Below are 18,875 nucleotides of genomic sequence, written 5' to 3'. Positions count from 1 at the left end.
GGTGGCCCAAACCAACTTATATACACCCAACAATTTATTAATCAGAAGCCTACATCGGCATACGCTAGACCCCTAGATTGGACCCCAGTAAGTGCAGCAGAGATGTTGTTTTGGGGACTTGTGCTGCATATGGGCATTGTAAAAATGCCAAACGTTAGACAATATTGGAGTTTGGACATTTTCTACCAGACTCCAATTTACAGTAAGACCATGATTCGGAAGTATTTTGAGTAAATTAGGAAATTCCTACATTACGACAATTTACAGTGCCCACCCCAAAACGACCCAACATTTGACCGTCTGTTCAAAGTTGAGCTTCTTATTGACAACTTTAACACCAAGTTTGCTGAGCTGTACAACACAGATAAAAATGTCTGTTTAGATGAGTCCCTATTACAAGTGTTTCCTAATTCTAGTAAACAACTTTGAGGTCAAAGTGCTCACTACACACCTTGAAATATTCCTCGAGGGGTGTAGTTTCTGGAATTGGGTCACTTTTTGGGGTTTTTCACTGTAGGGCCACCTCAGGGTGTCTTCATATGCAACATAGCTCCTAGTTTTCATTCCAGCTAAATCCACTCTCCAAAAGCCCATACGTCAGTTTTTCAGCACACATGGGGTGTTTCTGTAAACTCCAGAATCATGGTAATAGATTTTGAGTTTTGTTTAGCTGTTAACCCTTGATGTGTTGCAGAAAAAATAGATTAAAATTTAAAATCTGCTAAAAAAGTAAATTAGAAATTTTTAAATTGAATTCCCATTTTCCTTTAATTCTCGTGGTGCACCTAAAGGTTTAACAGTTTGTAAAATCAATTTTGAATAGCTTGAGGGGCGTAGTTTCTAATATGTAAGCCCCAGAAAGTGACTTCATAACTTAACTGGTCCTCAAAAAATTGGGTTTTGGAAATTTTCTTAAATTGTAAGATTTGCTTCTAAAGTTCTAAGCCTTTTAACGTCACAAAAAAGAAAATGTAATATGCAAAATTATCCAAACATGAAGTAGACATCGGGAATGTAAAGTAATACATTTTTGAAGGTATTACTATCTATTATAAAAGTAAAGAAATAGAAATTTGCAATTTTTAGTACATTTGTTTTTTAGGTGATTTTTTTATTTATTTTTTATTAATTTTTTCCCTCCCTGGCTGTGACACTCTCTACTGCGATTGGACAGCTCACAGCCAGGGAGAAGGAGATGCCTATTGAGGAAACAGTGCAGTCTCCTCCTCCCTGTACCGATGCGAAAATTAGCATACAGGGTTGGAGAATAACGGCGGCCACAGCGGGCGAACGGAGCGGCGCCCGTAAAAAATTGTAAGCACTATTAGATCCCAGCTGTATGCCCTACATACACTGATACTTAATTTATAAAGTCTGGACCCATGAAAGGTCATCTTTAAGGTAAAAAAAAATGGCTGGGTTCTGAGGGGTTAAAGAACAAAAATTACACCTAAATATCTTACTCTGAAAAGGAAACTTTCCAAATAAAGAACTTATTTTATACAATGGTGGGGGGGAAAAAATTCTGTAGCGTTTAGTCTTATGACCGTTGTGCATTTGTCTGTTAGTGCTAGAAGTTTCTGAATAAATGTAGCCCCCCCCCACAAAATTTGATCACACTGCTGAAACTCATCTGACGTCTGCACAGATTGGTTTAGGAGGAAGCTTAGAGGTCCAGTGGATGCATTACAGTGTACAGCACTGCTTTCCAAGCATAATGGTGGGCTTGTTTACCTCAAAAGTTGTCTTTAAGGTTAACAGCATGTATATACCTGAAGATGGGGTACATCCATATCTTAATTTAATTGGCCCACATGTACTATTGTGTCTGTGCCATGACTCTTGTGGCTTATTGTGTACCAAAATGTGTTATTAGCGCGGACTGTCGTACCTTATTTTTGTCATATTGCTTAAATGCACCAAAATCTTTCATTTGTAATATTTTTTTCATGGAGACATGTTCATTTTGTCCTTTAGGCGCGTATACATTTCCTATCTAGATAGTGTTCACTTTTTTCGGCCAAAGTCTCTGAGAACAGCTGTCTACCATGAAATTTTAATTGGGTACTTGGAGTATGTAAAGAAACTTGGGTAAGTATCACAGCCGTTGTTAAATTATAATTACCATAGCAAGTGACTACGGTAAACCTACATGACCAGTTTTTCACATTTTCTGTCAGGTACACAACAGGGCATATATGGGCCTGTCCACCTAGTGAAGGCGATGACTACATCTTCCACTGCCACCCCATGGACCAGAGAATACCAAAACCCAAACGACTACAAGAATGGTACAAAAAGATGTTGGACAAGTCTGTATCAGAGCGAATTGTTCATGACTACAAGGTCTGTATAGCTTGGTGGAATAAGTGTATTGTAGCCTTTTTTAGTTTGCTTATGAAACATTTTCCCTATTACTTGCCATAAAGTCCAGGCATGAGATCACAGGCCTCAGTGCTTGCTCACTTTAAAACCTGCATGGCTTGAAGTACAGCAGGGAGAAACGCTGAGCAAGCGCTAAGACCAGAGAATACAGCATAGGCAGGAAAATACAGGTCTTGGCACTAGAAGACTAGCCTGGTCATTTAAGGGAAAGGGTGGTCGGGGCTGAGAATGAAGGGGGTGTAATGTACTTGTTCTCCAAGGGCTCTCTCTGGCCAGCCCTTTGGTGCTCCATTTAGGTCATTTGCATATGTTTTCTTAGTAATGGGGCCATGCAGAGTCATAATAAGGGCATCTCTTTTTATCAGCATTATCACCCCCTACAAGGCTGTATGATAGTTTGATTGTGTTGACAGATGCTTTGTAAACGATCTATGTTTGCCTAAAATTTCACAGCAAATTTACAACTGGGTTTCCCTAATTTTATTTCATCCCTTGAAGACCTTAATCCATAACTTCACATTCTTATGTACTGTAGTTCTCATTCGAATATTTATTTATTTTTTCCCACCCAAACAGGATATTTTTAAGCAGGCAACAGAAGACAGACTTACAAGTGCAAAGGAATTGCCATATTTTGAAGGAGACTTTTGGCCTAATGTTTTAGAAGAAAGCATCAAAGAGTTAGAACAGGAGGAGGAAGAAAGAAAACGGGAAGAGAATACCGGCAATGAGAGCATTGAGGTGAATACAGTTATTTTTCTTTAAACTAAACTTTATATTTGAATACATCATTCTCAAGGATGCAGACCCATTCATTTCAATTGGCCCGCAAGAAATGCGGACTGCACACAGTGTACTATCCATATGTCCGTTCCGTAGCCCTGCAAAAAAAAATCATGTCCTATCCTGGTCCGTTTTGTGGACAAGGATAGGCATTGTTACAATGGATACGCAAAAAAAATGGATGCCATATGGACATCATCTGTTTTTTTTTTTTTTTGTATGTAAATGTAGCCTTAGGGTACGGTTACTTTTTATTTCTGTCAACGAACATGAGAAGTTCATATGTAATTTCCACCTTCATCTAATTAGGTCATTTATTAACCCTGTAAAGCTGGTCATATACATTCAAAAGCTGGTGGCTAAAAACGAAAGGTTGACAGATAAGCATATATTTATATATACGCATACTATGAATTTATATATTGTACATAATTACACATTAGTTTCTGCTTAACATGTATTCAGTAGGGGGAGGTAAGAAAGCTGCTGCAAGAAATTTCTGACTTGCCACCTGGGAGAAATAAAGTATAGTGTGAACATATTCACTTCACCCAATCTCTCTTCCCTTATACATGTTCAGTTTGGTTGAATATTTGTATATTGTCAGTAGGGAGACAGCCGCTGCCAGATGCCTCTGGCAGCATCTTATCTCTTGTGAGAGCAAAAAGATTGAGTGAAGAAATTAATTCCTCAAAGGGGTTATCAGACCCTGTAAAAACCCAGTGAAATGCCCAGGTCCCTGATTCCTGCGTCCTTCCATATCCCTGCATGACTGCAGCTGCATCTCCTCGTTGTGCATGTAATATACGGGGCTGGGGGGGATGTGTAGGGGGCAGCCAATGGCAGGCCACGACTGTGACCTGCCCCCTTGCATCACTTCGGTTACACTAGGGGAGCATGTCAGAGTTACGGCCTGCTATTGGCTACGCACACAAAGCCCCTGCCCTGGAAGGCAAGTAAAACTGTCTCCCTTGGGTTAGTGATTCCTTAGACTCCCTTTTTCTTTCTATGCCTCTCTGGGTTATCACTAGACTTTTCCTCCCACCTTGCGTGTCTGGTGGCATGTTCCCAGGCCCTCCCCTCTTTCAGCACCGTTTCTCACTCTAGTCCCCTGACTTTTACTGGGGCTAGGCTGTGCTGGTTCCTATCTGATCTCCAGCTCCTGGGTTTTTTCTTTGGGCTGTTTACGCTTTGTACGATGGTTGCTATCCTCCTTTACTCCCCGCTGTTACCATTTTTTGCCATTTCTCATTTTTCAGCTTCCACATCGTGTCCCCTGGGTTCAGGCTGCCTCATTTTCAGCCTCTCCCTACTTTATTCCCTGGCTTTTGCAGGGCTAGTTCGCACCTTGCCCCATCCCAACAGGTTTTTTTCTGGGTTCTGATGTGTTTATTTATTCCATTTCGTCCACCATGAGGATGACCTCTGACGGCTCCATCCTAAGCTGGGCAGAGGAAGACCAATGGAGCTGATCTCGTTCCTGTCCAGCAGGGGCCTGAATCTCTCCTCATGCGCAGGGTCCCCCTTTCCTCTAATGGGAAGTTGACCGCGCACCACAGAGAACGCTGCACGCAGACTCCTGTGTGAAGCCGAAGCGCTGTGCTCTGTCCAGACCGCCAGGGGCGGAGCTAGGAGCCGGAGCGTGCGCGCAATGATGTCAGACGGCGCATTCAGCACTTAGAGGCGGCAGTTTTGAAAAGTCTACTGCCGTTCCAGTGTGAGGCTCCTGCTCCAAATGTCGGCACCGGATGCCCCTGCAGACCAAATGGACCTTACAGATGACCCCCCGCCTACTCCAACCGTGAGTTCCCCTGTGGGGAGGAAAATGTGTATCATGATGTTATGCTAATTGCTAATAGTCTACTGATACCTGGTTGCTCCTTTTTTTTTTTAGGGAGCAAAAGAGCCCAGAATAAAGGCCAAGGTCCCTAGATGTTCTAATTGTGGCAAAAGATTGTCTGTCTGAAAATCACAAAAAGCTCTGCCCAGCGTGCATTAACGAGCTTGTAAAAGAGGAGCAACCGTCCATACTTATGGAAGTTAAATCAATGATCCAGAGCGGGATAAAATCATTGCTGGCCTCTCTCAGATCTGCCCCTCCTACTCCACCTGCGAAAAAATCTAAAGTCTCCTGCTCCATCCTCCTCTGAATCAGAGGACATGGACGAGGACGCTTCCACCCCTAGACAGAATGCAGGCGCACTGTCAGAGGGAGAACTAGTGGAAGACAGAAAAATGTACTACTTTCCGTCTGAGGATATGGAGGAGTTATTGGGAGCCGTAAGAGCAACCATGGGCATTAAGGAGGTACAAAAACCTTGATCAGTCCAAAACTAAATGTTTGGGGGACTCGGAGCTGCAACCTCCGTAGCTAGGTCAATGTATTTTTGAACTGGAAAACCATATTCAAAATAAGACCCCGAGGGAAGAAATCCTACAGTCTATCCCTCTCCTTAAGTCCGCTACAGCATTTTTGGCGGAGTCCGTGAGGTTCGCCACCAAGGATGCTGCTCTCTCAAATTCTGCAAGCAGGGCTCTGGATGAAATCTTTGGGAGGGGATAGAACATGATTTTGCTTTTGACATTCTATCGCCTTTTTAGGGGAATACGTTTTTGGTCCCGTACTGGATTACATCCTCGAAAGTAGCAGACAGAAAGGATTCCCTGAGGAAAATAAAAAGAAGCCCTTTCGTTCCTTTAACACCGCTATAGAGGGGGAAAGAGAAAACGCTTAGGTGGAGTTACCAAAAAAGGGGGAAAGGCAGAGGTTTCCTTCTCAACCCCCCAAAACAAACAGTCTGACAAACAATGACGCCAGAGTGGGATGAAGCATGAGGAAATTTCTATCCCACTGGGAAACCGTGACCCAGAACCCCTGGGCCTTGGAAATTTTAAAAAAAGGTTACTGGATAGAGTTTTCTTCAGCCCCTCCAAGAAAGTTCCGGATAACCTCCCACAGCCCAAGGGTTCTGGGAAGTATTCGGCAGGGGGTCTTACAGTTTACAGAGTCAGGGGTGGTGGTAAAAGTCCCCAGTTTAGAAGAAGTAAGGGGTTATTATTCAAACCTATAAGATCAGACAATTGTGGATAACGGGTGGCTCACCCAACCAATACCGTGTATAGGTGCTCAGGTTTAGCTGATTCACCCAATCAGAAAAAGTTGAATGTAGAAATAAATGTAGTAAAACCGGCACTCTTCACTTGATTAACCACACTGAGAGTAAAAATTTTTGTATGCCAATCACTGTGGACCATGGGATGTATAGAGGTGCAAAAAAATGAATGAAAAAATCTGGATGGAGTTTGTTATGCTCAGTGACTGAAGGTACCGTCAGTCACTAGGCATAACAAACTCCATCCAGATTTTTTTCATTCATTTTTTTGCACATCTATACATCCCATGGTCCATAGTGATTGGCATACGAACAAGGAGAGAAGCTAAATATATCACTGTCATCCTCCTCCTGTATATTATATGGACTGAACACTGCATGGATATATTTAGAGATTCTTGAACTAAGCGATCCCAGAATGATATTTCGCCATTGGGTGATTAATGTATAGAACTATATGGTAAAAGTGATCACCGGCTGATCAATCTGCCACTTATACATCTATATATCCCGAAACCTGCAATCGCCCATATTAAAGAAATAAAATAAAATTAAGTCTCTGTTGAAAATACTTGTCCTCTCTAGCGCTGCAAATCCAGAGACAATGTGGGAAAAGTCCGCTGAGTAAAGTTATATAGAAGGATTGCGCTGCAGGAGAGAAATCTTTTACGTGAATAGAAGTTCCTTTTGTTGATCCTCAACCAATGTGGTCATATGCCAACCTCACAATCTAACACCGGTATGGAAACCTGTTGTAAAATGAAAAAGCGCACTATGGTGTAGCAAATTCCAAGTACTTGACGCACCATGTGAATAAATTATACTCACAGGATTTCTTGTTAGTGGATGCGTGTAAAAACTAGATGGTATCTTCAATAGAACTCTGTTGGAGGAAGAGAACTATAGTGTAGCATGTAATTACACTTAACACGCTTGCTACAAGATTGTACTCACAGAATATCCTTCGTGTGGTGCATGGGAAAATATCTGCGGAATCTTCACAGACGGCTGGGCAGGTGGAACCGGCAAGGATCAAGACACTTCAGCAGGAAAAATCCCAAATATCGATCCGACAGATGAAACACTTCTACACCTGGATGACAGTGAACCACAGCTTCCCCAAAGGACTGGCAAGTAGGATGGATGCGCACCAAAGGGTCAGATAAAAGTTGTTTAATAAAAAAGAAATTACAGCTGAAAAACATATATTAAAAGTCTCTGAAATGCCCGACCCGGGTTTCGCCGTGATGCTTCGTCTGGGGCGTTGATTAGTAATTGGATTCAAGGCTACTTTCACACTTACGTTCGGGGTTCCGTTTGAAGGCTCTCACAAGCGGCACCGAACGGATCCGTACAGCCCAATGCATTCTGAGTGGATAAGGATCCGTTCTGAACTGATACCATTGTTTGCATTATAGGAGCGGATCCGTCTGTGCAGATACAAGACGGATCCGCTCCGAATGCAAGTGTGAAAGTAGTCTTAACTATACGTCTGACAGACGAACAGTGAAGATATCTAGATTCTTGATAGATTCCTGGCGCAGGACTGCAAATACAAGGAATCTCCCCTTCCCCTAAAAGGGTGAAAACAAAATACGCATCTCATGCACCCCATGCATGTACATTTTTTTCTAACTCCTAATTAATCCAACCTTTTTTCTTAAACTAACAAATTTACCCCCTTTTCTTTTTTTTTTTTTACAATTTTTTTTATATACTTATCCATTTTTTTTATTATCTTTTTCAAAGCTGTGCATTTTTACAACCTACCTCTTACTATAGTCTAAACAAACAAATAAATATACTATATACCTATATCGCTCTGTGTGGTTAATAAAGTGAAGAGAGACGGTTTTACTACATTTATTTATATTATTCAAACCTGTTTTTGGTTCAAAAACCAGGCGGCTCCTTCCGTACTATCAGAAATCTAGGGATTAAACAGATCAATTGTATACAGCAAATTCTAAATTAAATCTAGAATGACAATCACTCCTTTAATCAAAGGAGATTACATGATGTCCATAGATCTGAAGGACACTTATTATCACGTCCCCATACACGAAAACTCGCAAAAGTACCTCAGGTTCGCACTGATTGACAGCACTGGAGTGGTAAACCACTTCCATTTCATTGCTCTACCCTTCGGAATTTCTTCTGCCCCAAGGGTTTTCACAAAGCTAGTAGTGGAATGCCCCAAGGGTTTTCACAAAGCTAGTAGTGAAAATGATCTCTCCTTTCAGATCAGAGGGAATAAAAATCTTTCCGTATCTAGACGACTTCCTCATTTTGGGAAACTCCAGATTTAGAAGCGTCCAGTCACACCAGTTGCCTAACTCGCAGATTTTCAGAGTTGGACTGGATAATAAATCAGATAAAAATCTTGTCTGGTCCCATCCACCAAGATGAAATTCCTAGGAGTACTTCTAGATTCGATAACCCAGACGACGTCTCTTCCTCAAGAAAAACTAATAGCCTTCAGAGAAAAAACTAAAATAATTCAGGGCCAGGCCCAGTGCTCCAAACGCAATGCGATGAGTCTATTGGGAAGGATGAACTCCTGCATCACATCAGTATCGTGGTCTCAGGCTCATACCAGGATAACCCAATTCTGGATCCTGAAGAATTGGGACTAAAAAACAGTCCTCTCTAGAAAAAAGAATATCCATCCCCATTCACGTAAAATCAGATTTGAATTGGTGGATGGAAAAGAGAAATCTGTCAAGGGGCGTACCAGAGATCCAAGTGTTCACAGACGCAAGCGGTACAGGAGGGTAGACTCCTCAAACTACCAAGGCAGATGGTCAGACGACATAAAAATAAAATCATCAAACTACTGAGAGCTAAGGGCGATCTGGGAGACGCTAAAAACATCCCAGAAAGTGGTACTCCGAAAACGCCTCAAGATACTCTCTGACAATGTGACAGCAGTACCATACATAAAGCACCAGGGAAGCACGAGATCTCCAAGTCTAGAAGAACTGGCAGGGAAGATATTCTTTTGGGTGGAAAAGAATGTATCCTCCATCACAGCAATCCATCTAAAAGATACAGAAAATGTACAAGCTGACTTCCTCAGCAGAAAGACCATAGACTCTGGGGAATGGTCCCCAAGTCCAGAGGTGTTCCGACAGATCTCCAGAAGATGGGGAACCCCTCAAATAGACCTCTTCACAGCAAGGGAAGACACAAAGGTAGGACTCTTTTGCTCTCTAAACCCCAGGGAAAGGCCTTGGGCGGTGGATGCTTTCTCGATCAGTTGGACCTGGAATCTATCCTATGCTTTTCCTCCTTGGGCGTTAATTTTCAGAGTACTACAAAAGAGAAGGTCCGACCCAGTAACAGTGATCCTAGTGGTCCCATACTGGACAAAAAGAAAATGGTCCCCGATCTTGAGGGGAATTCTCCGGAATTAGCCCTGGAGGAACCATGGAGAATTCCCCTCCAGGAGGACATTCTAACGCAGGGTCCGATCCTCCATCAGAATCCGGGCCTGTTCAAATTGTCGGCATGGATCCTGAGCGCAAAGTATTAAAAAGCAGGGTTCTTTCTGAAAAGGTTATCAATACCCTCAAATCCAGCAGTAAAAAGTCACCTCCGCAATATATATCAAGATCTGGAGAAAATACTGCAGCTGGCTGGGTCAGAACCCTCCGCTAAATTCTCCCCCAAGCATCGTAAAGGTTCTTGATTTTCTCCAGAGGGGACTGGATTTGGGTCTGAGACCCAGTACGTTTAAAGTACAGATCTCTGCCTTAGGAGCATGCTATACAGACCTGGCCAGCCATAGATGGCTGGCCAGGTCGATACAGACCTGGCCAGCCATAGATGGGTAAGATTTGTTAGAGCCGCCTCGAGATTAAGACCATCCATAACCCCAAGGACCCCACAGTGGAACAGTAACAGGGTTTTGAAAAGATTAATGATACCGCCCTTTACCCCAGTGCAGGACATTTCAGTCAAGCACCTGACTCTCAAGGCTGCCTTCCTAATAGCCATAACATCAGCTAGACATCTAGGAGAGATCCAGGCGCGCCCCTGTCGGGAACCCTATCTTTCTATATTTTCCGATTAAAATAGTGTTGAGGTTGAATCCAGGGTTCCTTCCCAAAAACTTTTTTTTAGACTTTCATAGAGACCAGAAGATTGTCCTTCCATCATTCCCTAAAGATGTGACGAGTACATCTGAGGATCAATACCAACTCCTTGATGTCCTAGGTACTGTCTTACAATACCTAGAGGCAACAAAGGAATTCAGGAAGGAGGATAATCTTCTCGTTCAGTTTACTGGTCCAAACAAAGGGAAGAAGGCATCCAAGGCCTTCTATGGGCGCTTGATCAAATTCACTATATCCTGCTGCTACCAGACGGCGGGGCTTGATAGTCCTACAGATATCCATTCCCAAGAGCTGTGGCCTCCTCATGGGCAGAAAAAGGTGGTTTTTCCTTTAGATAAAATCTGCAAAGCAGCCACCTGGTCCAGTATTAATACATTTATTAGGCACTATCGTATTAATGTTTCGGCATTGACTTCTCAGGAAAAGAGCCACACCAAGCGAATAGCATACTCCAGGGATACATCAGGAATACTTGGAAACGAGAAGAGTGAGATCCCCATAGTATAAGCCCTGATGAAAAAAAACGTAATTGGACTTACCGGTAATTCTATTTCCTTGGGTCCACCATGACAGAGCAGTTAGAGTATGAATGAATACTCAAAAAATATTTTTTTTTATATATATATATAAAATTTTTTTTTTACCAGCAGCACCACCAGGCCAAAAAACAAATATAGAGGGTGCACTGTCCAAGTATGGTAACTGGTGCTTACCCACTAATACGGAACAAAGAAATCGGACTGCACTCCAGTTGAATCTTCAGTGAAAAAAGGTTTATTCACCCATAGGTGGCACAAGCGACGTTTCGGCTCGCATATGAGCCTTTCTCGCTTGAGAAAGGCTCATATGCGAGCCGAAACGTCGCTTGTGCCACCTATGGGTGAATAAACCTTTTTTCACTGAAGATTCAACTGGAGTGCAGTCCGATTTCTTTGTTATATATATATATATATATATATATATATATATATATATATATATATATATATATATATATATTATTTATTTATTTATTATGGTTGCACCCACTTGGTAATTTGGAAGCAGTGAGAGTGGGTGGTGGCCTTTTAAACTGTGTTCCTGCCCCTACAAGGGGTCAATGGGTCAATCTCAAAGTTAAGCAGTCATGGTGGACTCAAGGAAACAGAATTACCGGTAAGTCTAATTACCTTTTTTTCCTTTTTTCTTTCTCATCAGGACTTATACTATGTGGATCTCGCTCTTCTCGTTTCCAAGTATTACTGATGTATCCCTGGAGTATGCTATTCGCTTGGTGTGGCTCCTTTCCTGAGAAGTCAGTGTAGCTTCTAAGAAGGTGCTTATTGCGGTTTTGTTCAGACGAGCTGTTTGGGAAGCACCTGGAAGAGCCTATTTCAGAGACTGTGAGGGGTAGGAATTCCTTCTGCTCCATGCTTCAAGCCAATCTTTCCTGGCAAGCATTCACTAAGGTTTTCAAGTCTCCTCACAAAGTCCTCTTCTGCTTGAGACTCTTTCCTCACTTGAGTCATCACCTTAGGTTAAAATCTGTGCTTTTTTTTTTTTTTCCAGTAGATTTGGCTTGCAAGCCAAATCCCCTAAATTACGTTTTAGTTTGGGAGGTGGTGTCGACTGGATACAAGGTCTTCTCTTGGGCATTAGCTTTCTTTAAAGACATCCAGTACCTCCTTGCATGATCATTCCCATCTCACTTTCAGAGTGTTTCCAAGGGTTTTACTCCAACCTCTTTACTGTTGCTAAGAACAGCTCTCAATTTCATTTTGGACTTGAGGAAATGATTTGTTTTTGTTTAGGTACACCTGGAGTTTTAATTGAGTCCCTATCGTCTTTGGTTGTGTCCCTGGAGGTTGGCGAGTTCCCGTTGTCCATTGACTTCCACAACACTTACCTCCACATTCCCATTGCAAAATTTCATCAGTGGTTTGCATCACTTCCAGTTTGTGACCCTGTCTTTACCTTTTGGCTTGGCCAAGCCCCAAAGATTTTTGCCAAGGTCATGGCAATTTCATTGCTCTCCACTATGCTAGGGGAGTTGCTGTAATTCCATGCCTGGGCAACCGCTCCTTGAAGGCCTGCTCTGAGGAAGACTACCTTCCTAGTCTTTTGATTACCCTGGACTTTCTCTCCCAATTCAGGTGGATTATCAACAGTGGGGTCCTCCCTTGTTCCTAGTTAATGGATGGAATTCTTGGATCTCCCCAATCCAGAGTGTCTTTTAGTCAAGCCTTCCATTTTCCCCTTTCACATGAGTTCTGGGCACGATGGTCTCTTTCAAAGCCATCCGGTATGCTCAGTTCCACACTCCTTCTCTGCATTTGAATTCCACAGCTGTAGCTTATCTCAACCACCAAGAGAGTACCAGGAGTGGAGCAGCTATGCAGGAAGTCTCAGGTTCACTACCGCAGTTGGAGAAAAAGGTCTGTACCTGAAAGTGCCAATTTTCATGTTGCGAGTTGAGAATTTTGTGCGATTGCGATTAGGGCCCTAAAAACTGCGATAACGATGTGCGATGCGATATTTTAAGGGAATTGTGCTAGAGGTCTATTTGCTTGGATTTTCCCATATGAGCCGCTGACGCGGCTGGGTATGACATAGTTATGGGGGATCTGTGGAGGGCGCTGTGTTGTGGGGGATCTGTGGAGGGCGCTGTGTTGTGGGGGATCTGTGGAGGGCGCTGTGTTGTGGGGGATCTGTGGAGGGCGCTGTGTTGTGGGGGATCTGTGGAGGGCGCTGTGTTGTGGGGGATCTGTGGAGGGCGCTGTGTTGTGGGGGATCTGTGGAGGGCGCTGTGTTGTGGGGGATCTGTGGAGGGCGCTGTGTTGTGGGGGATCTGTGGAGGGCGCTGTGTTGTGGGGGATGTGTGCTATGACACACAGGGCCATGAGGGGGGCCAGCATAAGACATATAGCATTTTATGCTGGTCCCCCTCATGGCCCTGTGTGTCCCCTCATGTGTCCTAAACGGCGCACATAACTGCCTTTGCGTGTAAAGTATTTTACTAGTGTGTGTGTGAAACAATCTCTCTCCTATTGATAACAGGTCCGGTGTACGCCTCTGTACTCACTCAGGAAGCAGGAGCGTTACTAAGTGACGTCAGTCACGCGCCGGCCGGCCAGCTCGCTGCCGTTCGCTGCAGTGCATTGCATTCATCGTGGCAGTGAGTACAGAGGCCGGACCTGTTATCAATAGGAGAGAGATTGTTTCACACACACTAGTAAAATAATTTACATGCAAAGGCAGTTATGTGCGCGGGGCCCCTTTATATATAATCGCGGCATTTTCGGGTCGGCCAAATCGCAATATCGCATTTGCCGATTATCGCGATTCTATTATTTTTTTCGATTTATTGTGCAGCCCTAGTTTTTTCTATTCACCATATTGTCTTTTCTCCAGTCTGGCCTGGAACATGTATATGATTTCTCTTAAGGGCCAGATCTCTGCTTTGTCCGTCAATGAGCCTTAACTTTTTTTCCTCAATGCTCTTTAGACTTTGTTCTCCCTTTTAAACCTTGTTGAAGGTCTCCCATTGCATTTTTAGTGGTCATCTCCTATATTCGCAGAGGCTCTAAGTTGGTTGCACTATTTTATAAGTCCCTATGTCTTATCCTCCATAGGTACAAGATGGTTCTCTGTCCTGTCACATCCTTCCCAAGGTAGTATCTTATTTTCACATCTCACAGCTGGCTTGCATGTTTTGGAATAGCTCCTTACGTGTCCCTATTCTGCACCCATTCCTAGTCCCCCAGATCTCACTTTGAATGTCTGTAGGATGTGCTGGAAAACGAGTTTAAACTATGGAGGCTTCACCTCGTAACTTACAAGTCTTAAAGGGAACCTGTCCCATTGAAAATGCAGTTCAATCTGCCAGCAGCATGTTATAGGGCAGGAGAATCTGAGCAGATTGAGATTTTTATTGGTAAATGATTTGGTAAAACTTGTAATTCATTTAAAGTAGAACTCCCGCAAAAAATGTTTCTCACCTGCTAGAAAGGTACGTGATGTTATCTGTGGTGAATGTAATCTTCTTACCCGTGTCTGTATTTGTGAGCTATCCCATCCCTTCTGCTTCTTGGTTGTCACCTGACCAGCAATCAGACTTTCCAAATAACAGCTACTTGTGTGGACAGGAAGTCAGTTTCTCTTTGTATTCCTAAGGGAGCCTCAATGTCAGTCTCCGGAATGAATAGAGAATTAGCTGACCATCTCCTGTGTCAGATGGAGGCGAGTTGGTTACAGGACACATCTAACAGAAGGGAGAGAATATCTCTCAAACCGACACTGAGTTTACATTCACTGCAGATTGCATCATGTACCTTTCTAACAGGTCAGAATCTTCTTTAAGGCTCTGCTTGTTCTGAGCTCAGTAGCCAAATGAGCCATTTTTATCATTGACAGTTTCTATACATGGTTTACAGGGAAGGTTGTCAATTGCTGATAAGACACCTCACTTGGTTACTGAGCTGAGAAAGAACAGATTTAAATTAATAAAATGCAAGTTACACTAATTGTTCTCCTCAACTATATGTTAATCTACTCATCTGCTGCCCTATAACATGCTGCCTAAGATTGTACTGTATTTTCATGGTGACAAGTTCCCCTGAGTGTGTCTGCACAATATTATGCCGGTGGTTTTAATCCATTTAGCCACTGTGACGTACCTGTGGGCCTGTATGGAGCGGCCCCCATAAAGCTGTCAGCATGATTCCGTTACAGAAAGGTCATGCAGAGGCTCACAGCATTATCAATCATGATAATGCCATACACTTCTGTAGTCCAAACTGCACGATCCCTTCCTCACACTGAGCGTGCTCATGTGAAAGGGGCCTTAGTGGCAGGCTTAAGGCTCCAATACTTATTAGTGTACTAGTGGGTTCAACAGACAGTCTGTGTATGGGAAGCTCCCATCTCTTCCATGACGGATGATGTCAGGGAGAGAAGGATTGCTGGAAGTGAATATTATCACCCAGTCCTTGTTCTCCCAGGTGGTAAGTCAGCATCAGAAGTGTCTGGCAGTGTCTTACTTTTCTCTCTCCCTACTGAATACACGCACAGATTCAGCTGGACCAACTGTGTATGTGAATGAGGTAGTCGTAAGAGAGCGAGCTGTTTGGTAGAATGATCGTTGACCAACAGCTAATGTTTATGGCCGCTTTAGGGCTCATGCACACAGCCGCTCCCGACCTGAACGGACTATCATCGTAATTTATTATAGTAAGCCTGTCTGATCGTGCAGCTATTGCGGTGTACTTGCATCATTACAACTGTTGCAAAGGAAAACTCTCTTAGTTGCCCATAGCAATCAATCATATTCCACCTTTTATTTTCCAAAGGAACTCTGAGAAATGAAAAGTGAAGTCAGACTCATTGCCATTGGCCACTAAGCCAATTTTCCTTTGCGTAATTCAGCCCTCAGAAAAGTAATACAAACAGTAGTAATGGAAGACCATTGTGATTATGCCAGACAAGTCGACTGCTACAAATAGAATATATTGAAACATAGTGTTGGTAATATGAGTCGAAGTGCAATACTTTTGTTGCATGCCACTAAAGATTTGAGTTGAGCATTTTTTACTTTATGGATGAGGCAAATAGGATTTTGTAAAAAATTTACATGATGGAGAAAATTATTATATGGGTACCTCAGGGCTCTATACAATTCTGCTATCTGAAATTTCTGGGCCTTTGCAAACAAATTTGCAAATCATTCTGGACCCCCTTCTAACGCATAATCTTGATCAAGTGATCTTTCTGTATTAAACTGCACCATTCTGACACTGATTAAGGCTTGCAGGCAGATGTTTTTTCTAGCCCTATCTTATGTGTGTGTGTTAGGGTACTTTCACACTAGCGGCAGGGGACTCTGGCGGGTGAACAGCCTGTCGGATCCATCCTGCCGCTAGTTCACGTGTCTCCGGACTGCCGCTCCGTCCCCATTGACTATAAAGGGGGTAGAAATCTGACAGCGGCACGGTGAGAAGCAGCAGGAATAAAAGTATTGCATACATTCACCCGCCAGAACAGCTTGCCGGAGTCCCCTGCCGCTAGCGTGAAACTAGCCTTAGGAATAGTTTTCTTTATTACCAATGATGATTTCTTTACTTTCTTTCTTACTAAAAATGCTTCATTCATATCTCTGCTAAATATTTGTTGCACTGAAGCACCAGCTGTTGCACAATGCCTGTGGACTACGCCCGAAGGACCTTATTGAGTATATTGGTTTCCATCAGGTTTTAGTCAGGGAGCCAGGCACTCCACCAGACAAAATAGTGCAGCAGACTTGAATTCAGCACATGTAAATGTAGGCTTAGATGATTATCTGGAACACAAATGTCGCCATATACATGAGCCCCGGCACCAAACTGGGACACAATTCCATAACTTGGTGCTGGGACACTGAGTGGGCAGTCAGGCTCCAGGAAGCTGGCGCTGAGTGGCACCATCGCCTGTTTGAAGTGATGCTGCACACTTTTTGATGGTGCTATTGCAGGCTCTTTTTAACAGATTTGAACGGTGTTATCAATGTGTCTATACCATTTTATGTTAATGTCTTGCTCATTCACACAGTAGTAGATTTGAAATTTTATTGGTTTTTAGATATTAAAACACTATACATTGGACCATAACCATTTGCATTATAAATGGGTGTAGGCATGATAAGATGAGATATTACACTAATATAGCCTTTGATATTCTGTGCCATCTGCCATAAGTCTCCTTATTGAGCAAATCTTCTGTCCTTTCTGCATAAAAGTTGTGCCCATAAGATGGCCGCTGATGGAGGGTCAGGTGACCAGACACCTCGCTCAGCCACCTCCATTCTAGCACCCGTCACTAAACTCCCAATTGTGCAAATGCATATGTCAGGTGCAGTGTATTTGAATGGAGGAGACTGAGTGAATTGTCTGGTCACATGCGGGTTTGTGTTGTGGCATTTACTCAATTGCGTTATGGATTCGTTACTACGGACCATAACTCAATTCCATGACTGAATGCCTTTAGAGGCATTCTGTTAATCAGTCGTAATAGAGTCCAGAAGAGGACTCCTGCCTGTGCCATTATTGGGGTTAATGGAAAATCAAGTGATTAGTAAATGGTAATTATTAGAGACCACAATAATACCTGTACAAGCGTCATAGGCTATTTACTCCCTAAAAAGAAGTCTTATGCTTACCAATACGTGTTAGGCTTTTTCCTGCCATTTATCAGTGCAGGGGTGCGCTGTGAATAGCGCAGGCAGCGCAGTGATGCTACTAGTTCCAGAAAAAAAACAATGACAAAGCTTTGTACTGCTAGGAGCTTTGTTATTGGTCACTTTGGGCAGGCTGTTGTCCAGTCTTTTTATAGAATCTGCAACAGATGCCACGAGCAGAGCCTCCAATGCAGATGTGAACAAGTCCTTAACCACTTAAGGACCACAGGTTTATACCCCCCTAGTGACCAGGCTCTTTTTTACAAATCGGCACTCCACAACTTTAGAGGTTTATTGCTCGGTCATGCAACTTACCACCCAAATAAATTTTATCTCCTTTTCTTCTCACTAATAGAGCTTTCATTTGGTGGTATTTCATTGCTGCTGACATTTTTACTTTTTTTTTGTTATTAATCGAAATTTAACAATTCTTTTGCAAAAAAATGTCATTTTTCACTTTCAGTTGTAAAATTTTGCAAAAAAAAAACGACATCCATATATAAAAAATGGTTTGGGTATAGCGTTTACAAACTATGGTACAAAAATGTGAATTTCCGCTTTTTGAAGCAGCTCTGACTTTCTGAGCACCTGTCATGTTTCCTGAGGTTCTACAATGCCCAGACAGTAGAAAACCCCCACAAATGACCCCATTTCGGAAAGTAGACACCCTAAGGTATTCACTGATGGGCATAGTGAGTTCATAGAACTTTTTATTTTTTGTCACAAGTTAGCAGAAAATGATGATTTTTATTTTCATTTTCTTACAAAGTCTCATATTCCACTAACTTGTGACAAAAAATAAAAACTTCCATGAACTCACTATGCCCATCACAAAATACCTTGGGGTGTCTTCTTTCCAAAATGGGGTCACTTGTGGGGTAGTTATACTGCCCTGGCATTTTAGGGGCCCATATGTGTGAGAAGTAGTTTGCAATCAAAATCTGTAAAAAATGACCAGTGAAATCTGAAAGGTGCTCTTTGGAATGTGTGCCCCTTTGCCCACCTAGGCTTCAAAAAAGTGTCACACATCTGGTATCGCCGTACTCAGGAGAAGTTGGGGAATGTGTTTTGGGGTGTCATTTTACATATACCCATGCTGGGTGAGAGAAATATCTTTGCAAAAGACATTTCCCTTTTTTTTTTTTTTATACAAAGTTGGCATTTGACCAAGATATTTATCTCACCCAGCATGGGTATATGTAAAATGACACCCCAAAACACATTCCCCAACTTCTCCTGAGTACGGCGATACCACATGTGTGACACTTTTTTGCAGCCTAGATGCGCAAA

The 18,875-nt window shown here is 42.7% G+C and overlaps 1 protein-coding gene across 2 annotated transcripts in view; it reads left to right on the top strand.

The window, feature by feature from the left end:
- EP300 (E1A binding protein p300) overlaps positions 1 to 18,875 on the top strand; it is a 248,573-nt gene that overhangs the window by 218,899 nt on the left and 10,799 nt on the right. The window contains exons 26-29 of one of the 2 annotated variants that reach the window (XM_044302316.1): positions 1,978 to 2,091; positions 2,181 to 2,346; positions 2,962 to 3,126; positions 14,011 to 14,049. In XM_044302316.1, the coding sequence (XP_044158251.1) occupies positions 1,978 to 2,091; positions 2,181 to 2,346; positions 2,962 to 3,126; positions 14,011 to 14,049 (484 nt within the window). The remainder of the gene's footprint in view (positions 1 to 1,977; positions 2,092 to 2,180; positions 2,347 to 2,961; positions 3,127 to 14,010; positions 14,050 to 18,875) is intronic. The other variant, XM_044302317.1, reaches the window with a different exon arrangement.

This window comes from Bufo gargarizans, chromosome 7 (genome assembly GCF_014858855.1).
Source record: "Bufo gargarizans isolate SCDJY-AF-19 chromosome 7, ASM1485885v1, whole genome shotgun sequence".
Taxonomy (NCBI): Eukaryota; Metazoa; Chordata; class Amphibia; order Anura; family Bufonidae; genus Bufo; species Bufo gargarizans.
Note: the sequence above shows the minus strand (reverse complement) of the source record. Positions and strands in the feature narration are given on the sequence as shown.